The sequence below is a fragment of the Haliaeetus leucocephalus genome, unplaced genomic scaffold, assembly GCF_000737465.1.
Source record: "Haliaeetus leucocephalus isolate CR32 unplaced genomic scaffold, Haliaeetus_leucocephalus-4.0 Scaffold83, whole genome shotgun sequence".
Classification (NCBI taxonomy): Eukaryota; Metazoa; Chordata; class Aves; order Accipitriformes; family Accipitridae; genus Haliaeetus; species Haliaeetus leucocephalus.
The window spans coordinates 1,091,067-1,113,092 of NW_010972519.1; the positions used below are offsets into that span (position 1 = coordinate 1,091,067).

General features: G+C 40.7%; 1 protein-coding gene across 1 annotated transcript in view; it reads left to right on the forward strand.

The window, feature by feature from the left end:
- ARPP21 (cAMP-regulated phosphoprotein, 21kDa) overlaps positions 1-22,026 on the forward strand; it is a 109,581-nt gene that overhangs the window by 54,441 nt on the left and 33,114 nt on the right. Inside the window, exons 17-19 of the mRNA XM_010582368.1 lie at positions 3,492-3,661; positions 7,771-8,034; positions 15,749-15,875. Of these exons, the coding sequence (XP_010580670.1) occupies positions 3,492-3,661; positions 7,771-8,034; positions 15,749-15,875 (561 nt within the window). The remainder of the gene's footprint in view (positions 1-3,491; positions 3,662-7,770; positions 8,035-15,748; positions 15,876-22,026) is intronic.

A 22,026-nucleotide genomic window follows, 5' to 3' on the forward strand; every position in this document is an offset into this window, starting at 1 on the left:
TAACCAGTATTTTATGTATATTACACCCCTGTGTTCCAATATTTTGGTGCAAATCTGTAAAGCTTATTTGTGAGTCCACAGCTAAAAGTACTTTTTTTTTTTTGTCAGAATTCAGTCAAGAAAACCTGAAAGATGCAGCATGTAAGAAAACACAGCCTTGACAGACTATTAAACCAAGCTTTCCACAGATATTTGGAGATAGTAGTACCTGGGGCTGATGATTATATATCAGCGTATATGAAGTTAGGGAGGAGTTCTTGTTTGTTTAGATTCAAATGTGCTAAGTTCTTTCCAGAGAGGTGACTTAGTAGCTTGCAAAAACTTGTACTTTTCTAAACTCTTTACTATTTATGTGTACTTTTTTCAAGTGATTTCCTTATTGACATGAGAGCCTAATACCGTCAGTGTAAATGGGGATTTTGGACATTTCTTAAAAACTCAGTTAGGGGAGAGGACAGAATGCGAGGTGGGCATAGGACAAAACCCATCATTATTAATTTACTTATTTCTGTTGTTCTGGTAGTTGACAGTTCATCTGTAACACTGGAATTTCTTGGTCAATACTGAAGAAGGCATTTTGTGTGCTATGTGGTCTGCTTCCATGCAGAAGTCATCCATAATTCAGGTGATAGGACTGAGAGAAACAAATGAAAGGAATCACTGCTGCTTTGAGCCCACCAGCAGCTGAGAGGTTATGCTCGTTCCTGGCCGTGGCAAAGACAAGCCAGAAGAGCTGTTTAAGAGGAACATCTCCTACATCTGTATTGTCAGTTTAGCAATTTGCAGCAGCTAGCTCATATTTTTCCCTGGTACCTAGGGAGTCTTTTTCTGCTATAGGTATAATGCCTTTCAATACTGTCACTAGACCAGAGTGCCTCGTTTTCCCTCCTACCGTGCCTCATTGTCTGCAGAGACATCACTGAGAGCTCCATGTGTGTTAGTATGTTTAACATTCAGGGAGCAAGTGGTTTTGTGTATATATAATTTTGTGTTTCTTTCAAACCTTGTTTATTGTTTCTGTAGCTCCCTTGTAAATACATACATAGTAAAGAAAATGGAGGGAGCAGATTCTTTTAGAGGCTGAAATTCTTGTCTCAGACGTATAGCTTCATGCTGCTACTTGTGCTGGAAGTCAGGCTATACTGCAGTGTCTACCATTTTTTTAACATGCAGCAAAAGACATGCTGCAAATTTGCCACTCTTTGGGCTCAGAATATCTGCATCTTATTAGAGTAACATTACAAAAGAAGCTCCATAGGGAGGAGGCTTAGATTGCTGGATGCTGTGATCGACTATCAAAGTGATGGATGCTGTCAGAAACATAGATGAAGAGAAGACAGTTTAAAGAAGAGGAAAAAGGAGCTTTGTCTCCCGTAATGAATAGATTTTCTTTCCCTATGTAACACCATTCTTTAGCTCTTCTCCTCTTGCAGAGTGGCTACTTCCAATCTTTTTCTCTCTTTTGATCATAGTGCCACGTCCTTTAAAGATCTTTGCTTCCTTTCGCACTACATAGTCACTGACTGTGCAAGCCTCTAATGGCATTCACAGATGCTGTCAGTATCTCCCTGCTCTGATTATACCTTTCAGCTCCTTCTCAGGTGTTGGCAATCCACACTTTCTCTTCCATATCTGCAGTTTCCATTGTTTCCTCTCCTCTGCTTTACCCTTCTCCTACCCCAGATAGAGAAGCTTCTTGCTTGCTTTGGGAAAACACCATTTATGTGGCTATGCTGTTTTACTCTACTCTCCATTTCACCCGCTTCACCAGTCTGTTTTACCCTTTAAAGCATTTCTCTTGACATGTTCTCTGGCTTAACCCCCTTTGACAATTTAAGAGCATTTACATTTCAATCTTACTCCTTTAAATGACATTGCAATCTTTGCCCTTCTATCAGAGCCACAGTTCGTAGCTTACAAATGTCTTCCCTGTTACCATCTGATCTCTCCTTTTCATTTCTTATTTCAAGATTTCTTCATGAAAGGTCTTGGGTTTTTTTCATCTTCAAAAGCATTGCTGGACCTTTTCTCTTTCAGTTCTCTCATCCTTCCCTGAGCCACAGGAAGTGCTCTTTACAGCTTCCCTTGAGTGCCTGGCGCAGGCTTCGGGAGCCTGTTACCCTGTTCACCCAGTCTGACTTCCCCAGTCTCCTAAAGTGCTTCTGGAGCCTGAGACTCCCAAATCTAGGGCATCCATGCCATTGTCACCCAGTGTGTTCACGGCAAGAAGCAGGAAATCAGCTAGTGGACAGAACTGCCCCGTGCTTCTCTTCCACTCAAATCATGACCTTTCTCACTGTGAGTGTGAGACATGCCCAGTATAATATGGCAACTTCATCCAGAAAGTCTTGATGCTTTAGAAAGAGAAGGCAAGGTTTCTTTAGCCAGTGCTCCTCATACATTTCTGACCATGATTAATAAGAGGGAGGAACTGAAAGGCTGAGGAGTAGATGGAACAGGTAGAGATGCTTGTGGTATACAAATCAGAAGTTCATTATTTCACTGTTGCTCTCAGTCACTGAATTGCTCCAGGTCTCCCATTGTATCTCAGATATTCATACTTTAGTTACCTACTTTAAATGTTATCACTTCATTGCTAAAATTCCTTTTTTCTCATGGAAACATCTGTAATTCCTTTGATTTATGAATTTATGATGGAAGTGAAGAGAGAACTGAGGTCATGGAAAACATTTTCCCTACAGAGAAATACCACTTCTTTTTTGTTTGTAAGACAATGACTTGGGTAAACTTTAAAAAAAAAACCAAACAAACAAAAAAACAAAACAAAAAAAAACAACAACATTGCTTTTGCAAGGTTACTTCCCCCAGCTAAAATATCTGTAGCAAAAATAGTTCAGCAACTTAGTAGAACTTTGGACAGAATTTGTCCTGTATTTAAGAGATCTTCAAAGACATCTTCAGTGTTTCTTCCTTGATAATTTCCAGTGCTGCCTCCTCTAATTACATGGGGCACAGCTCTCAAAAGTACAGCACTATGTTATTAGAATGTGTAAATAAATCAGTAACAAGAGTGGGTTTGGGTTTTTTCCTTTCCATACAAACTACAGTGTGTCAGGAGTAGTTGTGTATGCTTGACCGCTATTGCGTGGCAATAAAATATATGTGAATATTCTCTACCTCCAGTGTTTGCTCCAGAGTTCAATTCTAGTAGTAACTGATTCATCATTGAATGACTTCAAGTAACCACAGCATCTGAATCATCTTATAGCCATGGTAACCTTCCACCCATTCTTTGGAAAGTCATACTGCCAAAACAAGTATCTCCTATCTGCCTTGCCTGGAAAAAAAAACCCCACAAAAAACAAAAAAACCCGTAGCTGATGCCTTAATGAGGCGTTGAGAGTGATGAGCACTTTACAGTTGTAGCAGGTCAGCTAAAGACTGATCAGTTAAAGCAAGGTTGTATGATTTCATACAGAAAACAGTACGTTCTTAAAAGTGTTGAGCAAAGGCAGGGTGTTTTGTTTCAGGTCAACCGTTTGTAAATCCTGATGGAACACCGGCAATATACAATCCTCCCAGTGGCCAGCAGACGATGAGGAGCCAGATGGTGGGACAGTCTCAGCAGCAGCCTTCATCCCAGCAGCCTCAGCAGGTTCAACAGCCACAGCAGCAAATGGCAAGTCACCTTGTTACGCAGGTAGGTGTGGTGGCCGTTGGAAAAAGAGAAGAAGCTCTCAGGGATACGAAGGATGACATAAAGGGTAGGAGGGAAGGATGCAGCTAGGCAAAATATCAGAACGTTTTTCTTTTCTTTTGAAAGAAATGGGGCCCATGATCTGTATTTTCAACGTGGATGAAACAGGTGGAGAGGGAAGATTCCTTTTTCACGTCCATCTAAAGGATGGTTTCATTTTTAAAAGGGCTGTTAAGTGAGTTGGTGTATGTCTACATAAATTTATATTGCAAAAATTGCCCCTAAGTGAAAGCTGAAGCATTCATTCTCAAACTAATGCAGTCTGTATTCTCCCCAAAGAGACAGGGACCTTTCCCTGTCCTTTTCAACAGCAGTGGGATTGAGTCAAAGAATCAAGTACAACAAGTGCAACACAGGGCTCTACAAACTCTTCCATGTCTGGCTATATCAGACCCAAGCTGTGGGTAGCCCATTCTCTGAGCACCCCTGGCCATGACCCTGCTCTAAGCTAGAAGCTCTGGAGCTACAAGCTCTGGAGCTATAGCAGAAGGGAAGAGCAGCGTAGTTTGGGCATGGTGCCACGGTATGTCAGCTCTCTGGCCCCTGGGCCAGCCGTGGCGTGTGGCCAGCCATGACCGAGCATGGGCAGCAGGGTTTGGGTCTGGTTCAGACTTAATTTTGTGGATTGTGTGCCTGGTTTCCCAGAGCAGGCTGAGGGAAGTATTCAAGCAAGAATCCTACATCCTGCTTACTCGCAGAGCAGCCAAGATCTACTGTGGTTCTTGTGTGGCTTTATAATTTGGCACAGTTTCATCCCAGGTCACCCAGAAATACAGTGTTTAAATTCAGTGAAGTTGGTTTGATTTTACCGGGTTTGGACTTATGTGTTTGTGGCTCTTATTTCTTGATTTGGTCTTAGCAGTTTTAGAGGATGGAGGTAGTACCAAACCTGTGTAAGTCTCAAGTTAAATGAGAGATTAAAATGAAAGGAATAGTAAAGCAATTCTAAGGTAATAGTGCTGTAGAAAATTGTTCTTTCACTTAGATAAACATCTCCTCCAAGCTGACAGGCCTGTTGATAATTCGCAGTCTGTTCTTTGTCAATTTTTTTTTAGCTATTGTGTTCTGCCAAAGCAGCTTTACAGTCATTATTCCTTTGCCTATGACACGCTCAGAGTTAAATCAGTCATTATCAGCAAAATTCAAATATGTACTCATACTGTGCTGTTCTTCCATTTTATCTACGTAAATTAAATGTAGAATCATAATTTGGCTTTGCCTCACTTCAGTAATAAGAAGGTTTAGCTGTGGCTTTATTTAATCTAACAGCCATCAAACATATGAAAATAGGCAGAAAAATCTGTAATAAAGAATTGTTTGGTTTAAGGCTAAAATGAAGACTAAAATCAGTACCTGACCTCTCGTACTTGGGCTGGCGATGAGTCACCTGCATTTTCAGAGCTCTGTTTGAGACCTTTGATCTCAGCAACAGAGGTGGTGGTGGTTGTTGTTGTTATCTCTCACTAAGTAGGTTGTATTTATTGTCTTTCACTGTGTTTATTTTGCAGCCTGTTCAGGCAATGCAGCCATCTTCTCAGTCAGTCCAATATCCAGCAGTTTCTTACCCTCCCCAGCATCTCCTGCCAGTCTCTCCAACGCAGCAGTTTTCTGTGGTACTAAAGATTTTTATTTTTTTTTTTTCTTTCCTTGAAGTTGAAGTTGGGGGTGTGAGCATGAGTATGCCCGAGAGCCTCTGGGGAGCACTGCGAGGGGTGTCCCATGTGAAAGCCCCTTCTAAATCCCCGTTTGCCTTAACGCTTTTGGTACTGACAAGCATTTTGTAAGAGCATTCCCACTGATTCTGGTTATCTAACCTGAAGAATGATGTTAGGAGCAGGGCTCTCTACCTGGTTAGCAGAGCCTCCAGAAAAATGTTTTGTTGTGCCTGTGATAGGACCTTTTGTCTCCCTACTTTATGGCGAGGGAGCTTAAATTGCTAACTTGGGCATTTGAGATTTGGGTTATCCCCCTTTTATGTCCACAAAGACTGAAGAAGAGACCTCTAGAAATCATTATTTTTTATTTTATATTATTTTATCAGTATAATAAATCCACTGCCTGGATTTATTCCCTGATGATACCAGAGCACTTGGAAAACAGAGTAGCAGTGAACCAGCTGCAGAAGGTGTGGTACGCTATGCATCATTGCAGAGCATCGATGGACATCTATAATAAAAATAAATAGAGTGCTCTTCCAGAGTCTGAGTCTGGCTTGGTGCTTCCAGGGCTAAGATTATATTGTTGTAAAATGAAGCTGACATTTTAAGAGGCACTACAAGATTTTTTTTCTGTTATTTTTCTCTCTTGCTCTGGTAATCTTGTTTATGACTGATTTTTTTTCCCAAGGTAGAGATGTCACATAGTTATAGTAAGAGATGGGAACAAAGCTGAACAGGTCCTTGCAGCTAAAATAATGTTATTAATGCCTGGTAGATGAGCAGTACCATTTAAAGGACAATTTAAAATGTTCCATGATGAACAGAAGTTGCATATCTCTGTGCTAATTCCCTTGAAAAGTGTCTTGCAGGCATCTCAGGTTGTTCTACTGATAGTCATAGGGAGGCTGATGTTTTTAGTGGCTAATTTAATAGTGAAGCTTCACCTAAATTAATGTCTTCAATGTACATTACATTATAAACACAATGTGTGACTTATAGGGTTTTGAAGCTCTTGGTCTCTGTTGTGCAAATCCAGAGACATTCCAGGCTCAGTGAAGTTTCTCGTAGAATCTGTTTGCAGTCATTCACCATCCAGGTAATGAATATCCTAGCTTTTTAAAGAAACAACTTCAGACAGACGACTTATGTGCCTGAATGTGGATGTGGGATGATGGTAAAGTTAATAGCATTACTTTCTTACACCACCTGAAGATCTTCCAGGAGTGTTTAAAATGTTGGCCCATGGTATCTGCTCTCAGAGTGGGAGGGTGAGTCTCTGTGCAGTCTCTGGCAGTGCTTTCTATAAACAAATTTTTTTTTTCTATTTTGAAGTTTCCTGCCAGTAAATACATTGTGCAGGATGGTTTTGGAGAATGAACACCACAGGGATGCAAGCAAAATCGAAGAGGCTTCTTTTAAAAAATAGCATGGATGTTCTAAATGAAAAGCATTTTTATAGTGCTTATTCCCTATCCATGAAGGGGGTATAAGGAAGGGACCATAATCTGCGTATTAGCACATGATGGAGTTTTATGCTGGATTTATTGCCGTATGTAGTATGTTTTCATGTTGAGTATTTAAAAGTCTTACGATAAGGGCACAAATGAAGATGCATAGAACCACATTTGTAAATCTTCAACCGTAACAGAATAAACTTGAGAGCATTGATTGGTATGGATCTTTTTGCAAGACTGAACAGATACTGTCTAGAATCTTTGTATCCTTACCAGCATGTAATGAGACTTAGGTCCATTGACTTTATTGGGTACATTCTTCCTACCATAGATTTATTTTATCCCCCTCCAGTCAAATAAAGTACTTGTTTCTTTCCAACACTGGATAAAAAGCCTTGAAATAGCAACTGAAGGCTTAGCTTTTTTTGCCTTCTCTACAACCTCGGATTTTCAAAACAGTCCAAAAAGGAAAAGGTCTGCACCTGAATCCTACTGAATTCCTCTTGGGATCATTTTGAAACACAAGTGAAATTACCAGCTTGTGTTTGGCCGAGGAATTCTGTTGGGGGGGGAAGAGGTACTCATAACATTATTTTCATGCCCTTTATATTTAAAATGTCTTATTTTGAACACTGTAAAGTTCACTTGTCATTTTGGAATAAAGGGGGGGGGGGAGCAGGATAAAAGCCAAAATAATTGGCTTTTCTGCCAAGCGATGCCATTCACCTTGCAGTCTGGAAGTCTTTGTCAAAGCATTTATAGTGATTTTCATTTTAATTGCCTCAATTTTTGTAGATATCCGTGCAAAATTTGGCACATATTTGAGCTGAATGATTCCTTTCCCCCTCATGCTCCATTTGAACCTTTTTTGTTTTGCTAATTTGCGTTTCTACCGCAGACATCATGTCTATATCATTTTCTACTGCCTTTTGCCCTGCAGCGAGATGACATCACAACACAGTTTAACCAGATGAGCTTAAGTCGTCAGTCATCAGGAGACAACCCCGAATCACCTTCTGGTCCTGTCTACCCATCGCCTATCTTGCAGCAGCCTGCCCAGCAGACGGGTTACATTATGGCTTCCCCAAGTCAGCAGCTTCCCCCAGGAGGCTTTACAGGTTCAGGTCCACCAGTATCCCAGCAAGTGCTGCAGCCACCACCACCGCCCCAGGGCTTTGTGCAACAACCACCGCCACCTGCTCAGGTAGGCAAAACCTTTGCTACCGGTTTGGCATGGTGCTCATTATAACATCAGAAAGAGAATATAAACAAATGATCCAGATTCTAGATATTTTACTTTTTTTTCACCTGCCCTAGTAAAAGCTTAGCAGATTTTTAGGCAGCAGGATACTTGCAAGGCCTCTATCATTTCCTGGGTTTCAGCAATTCCTTCCCTATCCTCAAACCATTTTCTGAACATATGTTCATACTCTAGGACACATCTGCACATGACTATGAAGGAGGAGGGTGACTAAATATCCATAATCTTTTTTCCCCATATACATACCAAAAGAGCAACATGCACATCAGGCCAGGTAGTCGTTAATCATATTTAATTGACTCGAACATGTGAGAAGTCACAGATCAGTAATTTTAACTGTCTTCCTGAAGACTGATTATGTTTTACTGTTCACTACCAAACATCTCTACTTGTCTCCTGGGTACCTTTACAGAATATTGAAAGTGATTACTGTCAAGAAGTAAAATGCACAGATGACTTTCTGGCCCATTTTCAAGGCATACACTTTAAAAAGCCGAATTTCGTTATCCAATTATAGATAACTTCATTTAAACTCTACTTTAAAATGGTATTAATAGTATTTCTCCTGTCTTCATTTTATCCTTTGGAAGAAAATACATACAAAATAACATAAAAAAACTTCACTGTTTCTTTTAACATAGAAGTAGTATAAACCTTACTGGTTTTTTTGTTTGCCACTTCTTACTGAAAATTTCCAGTTGTGTTTGTTAATGGGGTTCTTTATTGCCACAGTAATGAAGAATTTATACTGTTATAATGTTTTAAGTGGGCCAGAGATCTAGTTAATTAGATCACTAATTAACAATAAAAGAAATCCGAAGACTACTGGATGCTCACATCCCATAGAGGACTGTGATATCCACAGTTTCTGTAGTGAGAAACTATGCAGCTATTTTTTCTGAGAGAAAAGGCTTGCAAAAAATAATTTTTAAGGAGCTGAAGTTCAATATAATGTGATATTTTTTTTGTAAATTGAAAATATTCCTAGAAAAAGATTTCACTGTTTGCCAAACGTAGCTTTTAAAAAAAAAAAAAGGCAGGGGGGAGGAAAAAAAGGACCTGAAGAGCAGAATCCCCTGATGAATCCATCTCCCCATCTAGATTGTCTCCTAAGCAAGTAAGTAGAGGCTGTCCAGGCTTCTCTCCTCATGTACAACCCCCCGGTGCCCTTAATGTTTTCAAGCATCATTTAATCAAACCTCACGACACTTCCAGTGAACCAGATAAATGCGAGCACCTCCATTTTACAAGCTGTCACCAAAGCGATGCGTTTCCCAGCCCTGCCGTCCGGGGTTTGCTGAGGAAGCTAAGGGGGCTGCAGCATCGTGCTGCCTGCCGTGGTGGGGGACCCCGCGGGGCCTCTTCTCCCCCACATCAGGTGAGCCCAATATTGCAGCCCACCCTGGGCTCTCTGCTAGACCCCCCCCTCGGTTGACCTTGTAGAGGCTGGTTCTGTGGGTTTGCCTGCAGCTCTGGAGAACGTGTGGCTGAGCCTTCATCGCCTGGGGTGGGAGCATTGGATTTCACCCTTCTGTGTGGCAGCAGGGTGCAGGGTTTTCATTCTGTCTGGCGTACAGTGTTACCTTGTGAAGCTGTTTTCCCTCATTGATACTTGCTCTGGTGCTACTGGAGAGGCAGATTAACTTCTTCAGAGGAGAAGTGATGTGGAGGTGCCTTTTCATATATAGGTTGGTATAGGACCAGTACCATACTGGTGTGTCTAATGGCCACTGTGTCTCTGTCCGTACCCCAAATACGGGATGTACAGGTGCTTTCCTTCTATGTTGTAACAAAGTGGAAAGTTGCCGAGGGCAGAACAGTATCTTTTGGGTTTGCAGCAACTTCAGTTATTTCACTGGGGAATGGTTTGTCCTCGGGGGGTGTAGAAAGGTGAGAAATTCAGCGCTGTCAGCTTCCTCTGCATCCGCTGCACCGTGCACACCTTTCATCTCCAGCTTTTCGCTATTCCAAAAAAATCCGTGTCGGATACCTGTGTGGAAGAGGGTGTGGGGGGCTCAGTCTCTGCTGCTCACGTCCCCATACCGTGAAAGCACAGTGGCCTCGGTCTGCAGGGAGGGAGAGGAGGCAGCAGCTCTCTGCATCCACATATGCAGATGGGAACTTCTGATTGACGTTTCAAGTTCGAATTCATTCTCTTCAGCCCCAGAGCGTGGTACGGTGGTTTGGATACTACTTGTAGCACATGTATGGCAAATAGGGGATCCCTCTTATAAAAAGATGAGCGAAGCCTTGGGAAATAGTAGTTCCACTGTAGTTCCTAACAGATCAGCTTTCTGTGCAGGGCAGCTAGACCCCGACTCCCTATTCTGCCCATGGAAAAACTTCACTGTGGCTCTTGGCAATCTGAATCACCTCTTACTCTTTTGGGCTTAGGTGCAATAGTAATGCTGCTCTCAGATGCCAAAGCAGGTGGTCTGAGACAGGCTAAAAAAAAAATAAATTAAAAAAAAAAGAGCAATAAGGATGGTAATGCATGCAAAACATTATGTGATGCATTAATCAACACAATCAATGTAAAACCACTTTTATATCTTAAATGTTGCTATTGCATTTCTACCAGTAAAAAAGAGGCTTGACTCTAATGGCTAATTAGTTCCTGTAAATGCACTGCTGATAGGTTCCTACTAGGTTGGCTGTGGTGCCCTGTATACTGTTGGAAAATAGCAGTGAAAACATGGGTGGAGGTCCTGTGAGTATGATTGTTTCTTTTGGGAGCTGCAAGGAGGAGAAAGAAATGCTTACCAAGCCTACAAACCCAATGGTACTGCATTTAAATTATTAGCTTTTGTATTAAAGTTCAATTAGATGTGGCTCTACAGCTGCTCTCCAAGAGTCTCTCTCCCAGTCTGTATCAAAGCAGAAGAAGACTGAGTTTGAAATGACATGCCTAAGAAGTGGTGAGAGGACCCCTTACGTTTCTTCTGCTGGCTTCTTTTATCACAGCTATTCCCCAGCTTGACAACAGAGTTATGATTTAATAACCTGAAAATAATGATCCGTCTTTGTTCAGCCAATTGGAAAAAAAAAAAAACAAACCAAAACCCCCAACCATTAGTCTGGGTTTCCTGAAAGGGACTTTTAGCAGCAAATGCCTGTTTGCTTTCTGTATCACAAATAGCAAACGCACATCTTGACTTTCTCTATTTTCTTCTATTTTCAATTTTCTTCTCTTTCCAGTGGTTCTTCTATAGCACTTATGGGCCCAGGCACTTCAACAAGGGTCCACATTCAGTTTTTGCAACACTCTCTCAATGGTGCTTGTCATTGCTCTGCCTCTGCAAATGAAGAAATGGGAAAACTGCAAGTCCTATGCCAGTGGGAAAGGATATCCTCCCTTAAAAGTTGTTTTCACCTCTGACTCATTCTTTCTGGAGGGTATACTGGCAAAATGATGTCCAAAAATGAGATGGCATGAATTCTTGGAGAGGCTTGGAGAAGTAATATACATGCTAAGGGATTTTTCACCTGAATTAATTTTGTGTCATCATTAATTTTAGATGTCTCTTTGCAGAAGCCCCCTCCTAGAGAGACCATAGCTACCCTAAGACAAAATCTTTATTCATAGCATGTGTCCTCTAGGAAACTTGCTATGAGGAAAGTTGGGGAGTGGATCTTTCCTTGATGATCTCAGAAGATTATATTTGAGGACATCCTACAGTTGTTGTACACAAGCCATTATTTTTTGTTACCGTTATTATAACTATTGGGAGAGGGAAGAGAAAACTCGTTGAAGAACGACTGATCCCAGTCAGTTAGATATTGGGAAGAAATGATACCTTCATGTGTCCATGCATCACTCTGGTTTCTGTTGTCTTCACTCCCATTTATGCAACTGTAGCTGCCATTAGCAGTAGTGTTAGCATCAGTTATCATCTGGATGAAGGTGTTAATCCAAAGCTAACTGGATATCAGCAATGTTAAGAGAAGGTAGAATACCTATCTGATGGCAGAATCAAGCTGTAAGTCAGTAGGGAGATAGTTTAGGAAAGTAAAATCAGCCTGAGAGATGTGTGGAATCTTATTCCTACCAGGAGGAAGAAAAACCATACCTGTGAATGTAAGGGATGCTGCTAGAGAGCAGTCCAAGGGAGACCCAGCCTGGTAATGGGTTTCACACTGTCTGTGGACAGAACAAAGCTGAAAGGCAATGCTGTGTTGAGTCTCTGCCCATTGTCTAGAGACAAAGCACATTAGGAGGAGGAAAAAGTAATGCCTGTTTGTGCCGTTTCATGACCGTCTCTGAAGTGATGTGCCCAGTCTTCTTGCAGTTTAAGTTAAATAAAGAAAATGCTGTACATGAGAGAAAAAAATGCATTGGAATGGTCAGCCTACAAACAAGGAAGGTATTCACCTTCAAAATAAGAATATCCACGGGGGTAAGGATCATCTGTCAACTATTTCCATGGTAATTATTAAAGAGGGGGCATTTTTTGCAGTGTCAAGGATTAAGATCAAGAAACTATGCTTTTAGACTAAAGAAGGCAGCACTTATTTAGGTTATGGTCTTAGAGGAGCATTTTTTAAATTTGGGGGTTTGGGGATTTTGGGGGGTTTTTTTGGTTTTTTGGTTTTTTGGTTTTTTTAAATAACCATATAGCTGTGTTGGCATGCTTGTTAGTGCAGTGGAAGCTTCCTGGTTTTGTAAATGAAATATGTCATACAAGCAAAAGGTCCAAGGTTAGATTGTGCATTCACATGGGAGAGCAATTCAAGTATAATTTGACATATCGGTAGGCTGCTACAGAAATGTAATGTTTTTTGTTGAAGAGCACATAAGCAAAAGTATTAGTAACACTGATGTAATGAGAAACTAAAAAATTCAAGAGGGTCAGGGTAGAAGATGTAAGTGATACTTGTTATCTCTGATCCCTCTAATACCACTGTTCACTGAAGTAATATCAGAAAGGACAAATAACATATTTCAACTACTGATGCAGAGATATACTCAAGATAACTGAAAATAGATCCTTCCAAACCCCTCAACCACGAAAGACATATTTTACACCAAGCCTTTCTTTTAATGTCTGATCTCTTAAAAAAAACACAAACCAACAAAAAAAAACCACCAAAACCCAAACCTCTTCTTTGCAGTCATGTGTACGTGATTACTGGCAAATTCATCCATTAATCTTTCTAAGTGAAATGATTTTTTTTCCCCAATACTCCTATTACTAACATTTTTCAGGCTGATAGATTGCACTCTTATAAGCTTCTAAATGGGGTATATAACAAATGTATTCCAATGAACTGAGAAAATGAGAGAAAGGGAGAAAACCCTTTGACTGACTCTGAGGTGTTATCTGTATAGTAAAAATAAATACGTGGTTCCAAATTACTCTGAATGCTTCAGTGTACGTATATGTTTTTGTGCTAAGCATGTTCAACTCTAAACCTCACTTCAAAACCTATATTCTTTAGGGTATGTTTTAAAGTTAATACCTACAGAATCTTTCCACAAGAGATAATTCACATTTTTCTCATATGCTCGTGTATTTTCAAATATCTAGGGGCTTGCCTGCACAAAGGAAAATGAGGAAGTTGAGGGTAAATCAAATAAATTTAAATCCTTTAAGTGAGATTAAGCTGCTGCTAGGAGAAGTGAGAGTATTTCCAGAGGGATTTAATATTCTTTAATTTGTAGAATATGGTAATAGAAAATAAAGAATATTTGAGAAGATGTCTACTCTGTTCCCCTGCTCCAAGGCAGGATTAACTATTTGCATTGACTTTACTTAGACTGAGTCTTCTCGGTCCTTTCAAGTCTCCTATTGCAGAGAGAACACATATTGAGAACAATCAGGTTTCCACACAATGAGTTTATCACACTAAACTTGCCTGATCCACAATTTAGAATGCTACGATGTTTAAAGAATGATTTTGCATCTTAAATGCCTGGGTCAACTTTCCTATACCTTGTGGCTTTTCTTTGCAGAGAAACAAATTCATCATGGTTTTGTCCATTTTACAAAGGCATTTTGCTTTTGTGAGTTTAGTCTCTGACAAAACAAATGACTTGAGGGCAGACCGTAGCCATTAGGCGTCACTTGGTATTGTCTGAAGGGAGGATAGCTTACAATGTTTTCTAATCGAAACCTTCTTGTTTCTCTGCTATTTCCATTGATTGATGAGAAGATGAATAGACCTGGAAGAACGAATGTGTATTCAGCCTCTTGATTGACAGGTGATATTGACTGTCAGTCAGTCTGGGGGTTTCACTTCACCAATACCACCAAGTCCAGCTTTGTTGATCCTGATACTTTTCCCACCAGTTACCTATTCAGTAGTCTTCTACTTGCCCAATTAGCTGTCCATACCCTCTTCTTGCCTAGTCTTTTGTGTCTATGCCTGTTCTTTCTCATCTGATGTCATCTCTAGATAAATTTCTGATCTCTCTTATGATGTCCTAGCAGTATACAAAAGTTACCTTTGCTCTGCTAATACTTTATGGGTGATCAAGTTGAATAAGCTGTTCCAGGAACATTTCCTCCATTCAAATAAAAGTGGCAAAAATAGTTCTTATTTTTGTATGAAAAAAACCAAAAGCATTTGGTATGACTCTGTGTATATGTCTGAGTAGGATAAATGCTACACACAAACGGAAAAAAAAAAGTATGATTTATAAAGAAATGCTGATAGATGTGGCAGAAGTCACGAGAGACGCAACGTTCTCACAAGCTGGTGTCCTTCTGTAGTTTGCTGATACCATACGCTGCTGAACTCTGTCGGGTACCTACAGCATCCACTGCAGCTGAAAGTGAAAAATTTTGAGTGCTTTGAACTTGCTACAGGTCAGTTGAAAACTGTTTAGCTCAAATGTCTCGGTAATGGTGGTATAGCATGTATGGGGAAAAACTTTAGCTCCAGTCACCCTCAAACTTCCATGTTTACCTACGTGATAAGGTGATGTAGTACATGTTACTCTGTAATGACAATAATAATAGAAAAAAGAAGCCCACCTAGCAGAACTTGCTGACTCAGTGCCTACCCTCAGCTCCTGCAAGAAAACAACTATGATTGTTTTTTGAACTCTAGTTGTGTTCACACCAAGTGCGAGAGAGGCTTTACAGGAAAACGTTCATGTAAGGAAGGTTGTACCAGTTAAACAAAAGTGTGAATTTAATAATAGTTTCTTAAAAGTGTTAAGGGTACACGCACTCCATCTTTCCCTCTATCTTGCTCCTATATATTTTTACTCCAGGCCATTCTTTGCTTCGAATTGACCATTTTCTCCAGAGTTCACTAATGGATCAACATGCTGTCTATATGTATTATGTTGATATGGAAGGTGGTGTTTGCATCCATTTTTCTGCAGTATTTGATATTTTACTGTGATTTCTTTGGTATATGCATGTAGCTTTTTATGCACCCTATATGTTTTTGTCTCTTTAATTTAAAATTATTCTTCTTCTGTTTCCTAAAGTATCTGAGGAGAAATGTGGGCACTGATAGCCCTTTTCCTAGCAAAGCTGAAAGCAAGCAGCAGTTCTTGAAGAGACATAATGCAAACCTCTCCCCTTGATTACTGTTACCACTAACATGCTTGACTTGAACTCTTGCTCCCCTTCCAGTTTTGTTTTATTTCGTGAATCTTTGAGCTTTAGAGTCCATAGTTAGCTGCTGTTCTCTTTCTTTGCAGATGCCAGTGTATTATTACCCATCTGGTCAGTACCCTACCTCAACAACTCAGCAGTACAGACCCATTGCCTCAGTTCAGTACAATGCACAGCGGAGTCAACAGATCCCACAGACTGCACAGCAAGCAGGTATTTGCATCTGTTACTCATTTCTTCAGCTGCTTGCAGTGCCTTTCACCAATAGGTGAAACCTATTGGTTGTGTTTTAGTTTTGAATTTGAACAGCAGAGGAGAAAGCTGGTTGCTGTTCTGTTTGAAAATATGGTGAAAATTACAAATCGAGAAACCCTGTGCTTGGAGATACCAAGCAATGGAAGAGCAGAGGTTGCGTTCTCCGCCACTGCTGTTCTGCATGCAGTGCTATGTCCTCAGTGTCCATGCTCCATGTGACAGGACACAGAGAGATCCAGGAGAGAACTGGTGTGAGCAGTCACATTGCACGTTCAGGCCAACTGTTGCAGTTTGTCCTTCATCATGCAAATTCCCCAAACATTTGTAAGACTCTACAAGGTGGATAGTTTTGCAGTGATGCAGAAAGGGCCAGTCGTGCTCCACTACCTTCTGCTCTCCCCGAGCCCGAGGAGCGGTGAGGTGGTCCCTGTGGTTGGTGCCCATCGGCACCAGCTCCCTGCAGCGACGTGCGGCTGGAAGGGGGGCCGTTACACTGTAAGAGAGTGAGTAGCAGGTCTCACAGTGAACCGGTCTCTTTTCCTGCTGTGTCATGCCACTCCTGATGACACCGGAGTAAGAGGGACGTAGGCAGAATTGGGCTGGTATGTGTCAGGGGAGGGCAGGTGTGGTGCTTGTGAAGGGGTGCTCACATTTCAAGGGAATAAACCGTTCTTCTGAGTTTGGAGATTTTTTTTATTAAGTTGTTGATTGTCTGTTTCTTTAGTGCACATCTCCCCTCGTAGGGTGTCTCAAAGAGTAACTCCAAGGTATATGTTGTTTCCCGGTAGGGCTTGCAATTACAGGCATGCCAGGTAGGACAAAGCATTCATTGTTCTGTCTGGGTTTGGCAGAAACCCTTCTGAATGGCAAAGCAGGTTGCCTGCAAAGACATAGATATAAAAGTTTTTTAAGATGCAAGTCAAGAGCCTAGATATGAGATGTGAACCAGATTTATGGGGTCATCCAACCCATCAACCTGTCTCTGTAATGTGACTGCTGGCAATTTTGTTCACACTGTCTCAGGCGCTCAGGGAAACAAAGACACAGCAAACACAGCTATAACTAAGCAATTCATTACGTTGTTGTTTTTGGGGTTTTTTTAAGCTGTTCTGTGTTCTAATAAAATTGGTGGCATTTTGGTCATTGTCAGTGGTGGCTGACTGTGTCTGCTTTCATACCTTCATAATTAAACACTCTTGAGAGAGAGGAGGGTGAAACATTGCACAAAGGTCATCTGTCTCTTCTAGCTTCTCCTGCCTGACAGTCTGGTACCATATTTATTATCTCTATATAGTGGGTCTTTGAACCTAAGTGCAAATCAACTTAGATGATATTATATGGGTCTACTGTGTTGTTATAAAATCATATTTGCCAGTTTAATGCTACATCCATAGCATAGTGGAGATTATGGTAAATGAAGTGCACAAGAGATGGTCTGAAGCACTTGAGTGATGTTCTGGAGAAGATCCAGCTATTTGATCTTGAGGAAATCCTGGTTTTAAAGATATATCGTAGCACAGGAGCTGTTATGTCTAAGTGCAGACAACGCAGAGATGCAAATGCTAATTTTGTTTCTGTGTTTACTGCATCGTTTTCCTTACATGTTTGGAAAACATGAGTCAAGGAGTTTGTGTAAAATCTCTAGCGCGTCAGTCTTTTCCCGCAATTCGCTCTTTCAGCTGCCTGCTCAGTTGGAAACATTATTCTTATCTCTTGTTTAAAAATGAAAACATTGTGACTACAGTTTAGACTCCCTGCTGTGGCAATGATTTGAAGCGTTTAGTTGTTCTCAGATCTTGAGACTTGGCTCAGAACAGATTCCTCAAGCTGGTTCATCCCGTTGGGCTCAGATACATCCTTTCCCATAGCGGTCGTCCGAGTGTGTGATAGGTGTGCCAGGAAGCAGCTTGCAGTTCCCTACAGGTCTTTTCTTGGAGATGGCTTAAGGATCGTTTGACTTTGCGTTCCACTGCGTCCCTTGGTATTTGGAAAATAACTAGTTTTCCAGAGTGTCACATAATTTTACTAAAATAAAAGAGAAATGAAAATATAGGAAAGCATATTATTTATGCTACAGATTTCTTGAAGGAGGTTCACTGTAAGCACCAAGACACCAAAACCCCAAATGATTCAATGATGGTTTCGGGTGGCTTTGTGCCCAGTGTCACTGCATTTGCTTTCCTTACCATCAGCCTCCCCACACAGATACATTTTGCTCCTCATGTGCCCTGTGGCTTCAGCCCACCTGCAAAATCCTCATCGCTTTTGGCTCCTCTTTGATGCCCCATAGCTGCTCACTGGGCAGGAGACGGTGTTTTGCCACCACAGCAGATTGACTGGCAGCACCTAAACAGAGCGAATAACTGCTTGCTCGTACTGCAGCCTTATGACAGGAGGGCAAGGGAGCTGGGGCGTCCCTCTGCTCTTTCAAGCCACAGATTTTTATGAAACTTTAGAAATGTCGTATCTTTGCAGCTTTCATCTCTCTGTTGAATGTGATAGAAATTAGGCGATGAACTCAAAACGTTCCTCTGCGGGTTATTTGAGGGAAACTGGCAGAGTAATCACATTCATTTTTCCTTCAGAAACCAGTTTTAAAAAAACAAAACACACAACCACCAAAAAACCTTTTAAATCTTCCTAGACACTTGTACATGACTGGAAAACAGCAATCAACGAGCGAGTGTTTCAGACCGTGGTTTCCCTTTCCATGCAGTCTTAGCTTCAGATCAGCATGTGAGCAGGTTGTGCGGGAGCTGGGAATAACTAGGGGCGGGAAAATGAAGATGTGAAGGAGAATAACGCTGGTGAAACAGAACGCAGGTCAGGAATATTGAGGATGGGGGGGGGGGTAGATGGGAAAGAGGCAGATGAAAAGATGATTTCTGAAATGGTTTTCCCAAAGACCTCGCAACACTTGCTGCTACTTCGGAGGGAGGACGGCTGCAGTGCAGGCAGGCCCATGGGAGCCCAGGCTGTCTGCCTGTACTTGCCAGCTGGCTCGTATGGCAGCGTGAACAGGGAGGCAGCCTCAGCCTGGCAGCTCAGAAAATCTTTTATTAAAATAAAGAAGTTTGTCTGCTTGGAGGAGCTTTTGGAAGCTTTTGAGGCAGCACCAAGGAGTTCAGATCTTACATTCCCCATTTTGGGCTGCAGAGGTCAAAGTTTGATCTAATGCCAGCAATTTGTTTCATTTTTCTTAGAAAAGGTCTCATCAGGAGCAGAGCAATATTGATGACTTTTTCAGCAAACAGCTAAAGTAAAATGTCAGCACAACATCTGTGGTGGCTAAGGGAGCCTGTACTCTCTCGTGGCTCTGGAAGGAGAGCAATATTAAGTTAAAATGGCTCCAGGGTAGAAAAAAAGATGAGCTCACCTAAAATTAGATTAGAGCTCTGGCAGCAATAAATCATTTGGAGAGAAGGATGAGAACTTTTTTGTGTGTTTATTTAGATATTTTTTTTTTTTTTTTTTCCTTAAGTGCTGGCTTGTATGGGAACATAAGTGACCCATTTCTGTCAGAAGCCTGGTACAAAGAGCATTGTCCATGAAGATTTTATAAAATCCTCTGCCATTTGAATACGTGTGCTTCTGTTCAAGCCAAAATATGGTATGTGACGGCATGGTAGCATGGTCTGTGAACAGAAATACTTTTCTTTCACTCAGATACATACCATCATTGCTCTTCTTCTTTATGCTTCTTCTGCACCATTTTTGTGTCCAGTCCTGCGCAGTGCAGAGTTTTTCAAAATGTTGCCAATGAGTGGGGCCAGGGTCAAGGCGGTGTCTGTCACACCGTGACGTGCGTGTGACATCATATGTGGATTCTTAGGGTGCGTTCAGGCAGCTGTTCTCAAAACCAGTATGCTCATTTTTCAAACTCTTTGGGTATCTTGCTATTACTCATTTCTGCACTCTATAACAGATGATACTTAAGATACTGTGAAATGCCCAGTTCTGTAACCACACAGAAGAAAATATTATTTCTGTGTTCTCATCTAGCAGTACTCTATAAATTGCACATCTAGCATCATCGGTATTTCATTCTTCAGTAATTCTCTCTATATTGATAGTTTTGAAGGCTTTCAATCCTACTTATTGTGTTTGAATAGAAAAATAGAGATATATTGATGATAAATCAGTAACGATTTGTATTTTATCATGACAGAAGAAATCAGCAATGTGTTATTTTATATCTGTGTCTCTGTATTTTCTTCCATTATAGCAAGTGCTGTGCACTTTGAGGATTTTTCGCCTTTAGGGTGCTTTATAAGCAAGAGCTGGATAAGTACATGAGTATTACTTTGGTATATGCAACTGTTCTTATTGCTGTTCACAAATGAACAAGCTGCAACAAATAACATGATTTTTTCCTGCTGGTTCATTGTTGTATGTCTGCCTCGTGTTCCAGATAATTTCAGAGCGCAACAGAAATTTTATGGATAAAATAATATCTAGATTCTTGTTTGGGCCTAGCTCTAAAAGGCAGTTAGCATGTTTTTTCACACAGTTGTAAGGTAAAAATCTGTGGCATATGTTTTGCATCACTAATGAAGATCACCTTTTGAGAATACAGCTAAGACCTATAGTATTTGATTAAAAAAAATCTTCCAGCCAACGGTTTACACTATAATATTTCCAGAGAAAATAAGATGGTATTTGGCATAATTGGATGGTCTGTAATTCCTGCAATTAATGTAATGATTTTAGGATTTCTCATACATTTGAGAATAAACAAAAGTTGCCATTATAACCCGTTTCAGTGCCCAGATAGCATGAGAAGGCGCAGATTGCATAGGAAATCTCTGCCTTTCCTAAAAGCAGTATTGTTGGTTGTGTACAGTAGGCAAAGGAAGTCATCGTGTGAAGGAAGTATATATCTGAACACTGCGTGGATCTAGAATCCTTTCTTAATAAGTATACATGGATCTTCTGTAAACAGCAAATGTTCGCCTTGAAGGAAAGGTAATATTTGTGATGGAGTACTGTATTATTAGCCTTTACAGCTTCCAGTAAGGAAAAAGAGGCAATTGTCGCTTTAATGCATCTCTGAAACAAATTTTAAGTGAAGATAACATGTACCTTTAACAGAGTCCATAAATTTGTTTAGGTAGAATTCAGAGTCAAATTGACAATGAAATACTGAATTTTTGCTTAATTTAATCATTTGGGTGTTGGCATAATTGAAGAGTGTTATCTTCAAGTCTCTTTCATCGTCTTTGTCTCCTGAAAGCATTTGTCACTATAAACTGATACTGAGAGGAAAAAAAAAATGGGGGAAGGGAAATGTGCAGCACTGAAAAAAAATTGGTTTGTTATCATGGTCATTAGAGGACCTTATAAAGAAAGATTGCCACTTTCTACCTTCATTAGCAACCTGACAGGAGCTCATGGTCCATGATAGATTTGTTTGCATAATTCCGTCTATAATTTCTGTGCTTATATAAACATAAACAACTTAAATTTTTAAGTATCTAATTATCTGAAGAAACTATTTCTCCAACAGTAATTGCTTACTGCACTATTGAAACAGATTTGTACGGAAGGTGTCCATCTGTGTTTAATGCTATTTTTTTTCTGCAGATACTGCTGCTCCTGAAAAGCACTGCAAGGGTTGTGTGTCTCATTTTTACAGGGGCTTAACAGGAATGGGAGGGACAGAGCCCTACTGTTTTATATACTTAAGTGTAGTGCTACGTTCATTAATGTTGATGTAAGGCTTTGAAATTTAAAAGCATTTTATGAAATAGTAGGGCCAGATCAAGAAGGAGTTTGTAGCAATTGCAGTAGGAGGACTAAGTTCAAAATTGTGATCTTGAAGTGATCCACATCGATATTATTAGTTTCTTTGCAAGTATTTTATGTTTAAGTTGCCTAGAAACTTTAAGCTTTACCTACAAACGCTTCCATTTGGACAGTACTGAGTGTCTCAGACCACGAGCATCTGCAAGGCAGAGCTCAGCGCTCCTCCTGCCAGCTGCCTTAGAGACTTCTGATGGATGTGCCATGGAAGCGCCTGTAGCAAACCTAGAGGACTGCTTGTCAGGCTTGTTCTTCTCCCTGCCCCCCCCCCCCCCCCGGTACAGCAGCCCAAACGTTTTCTAAGGGC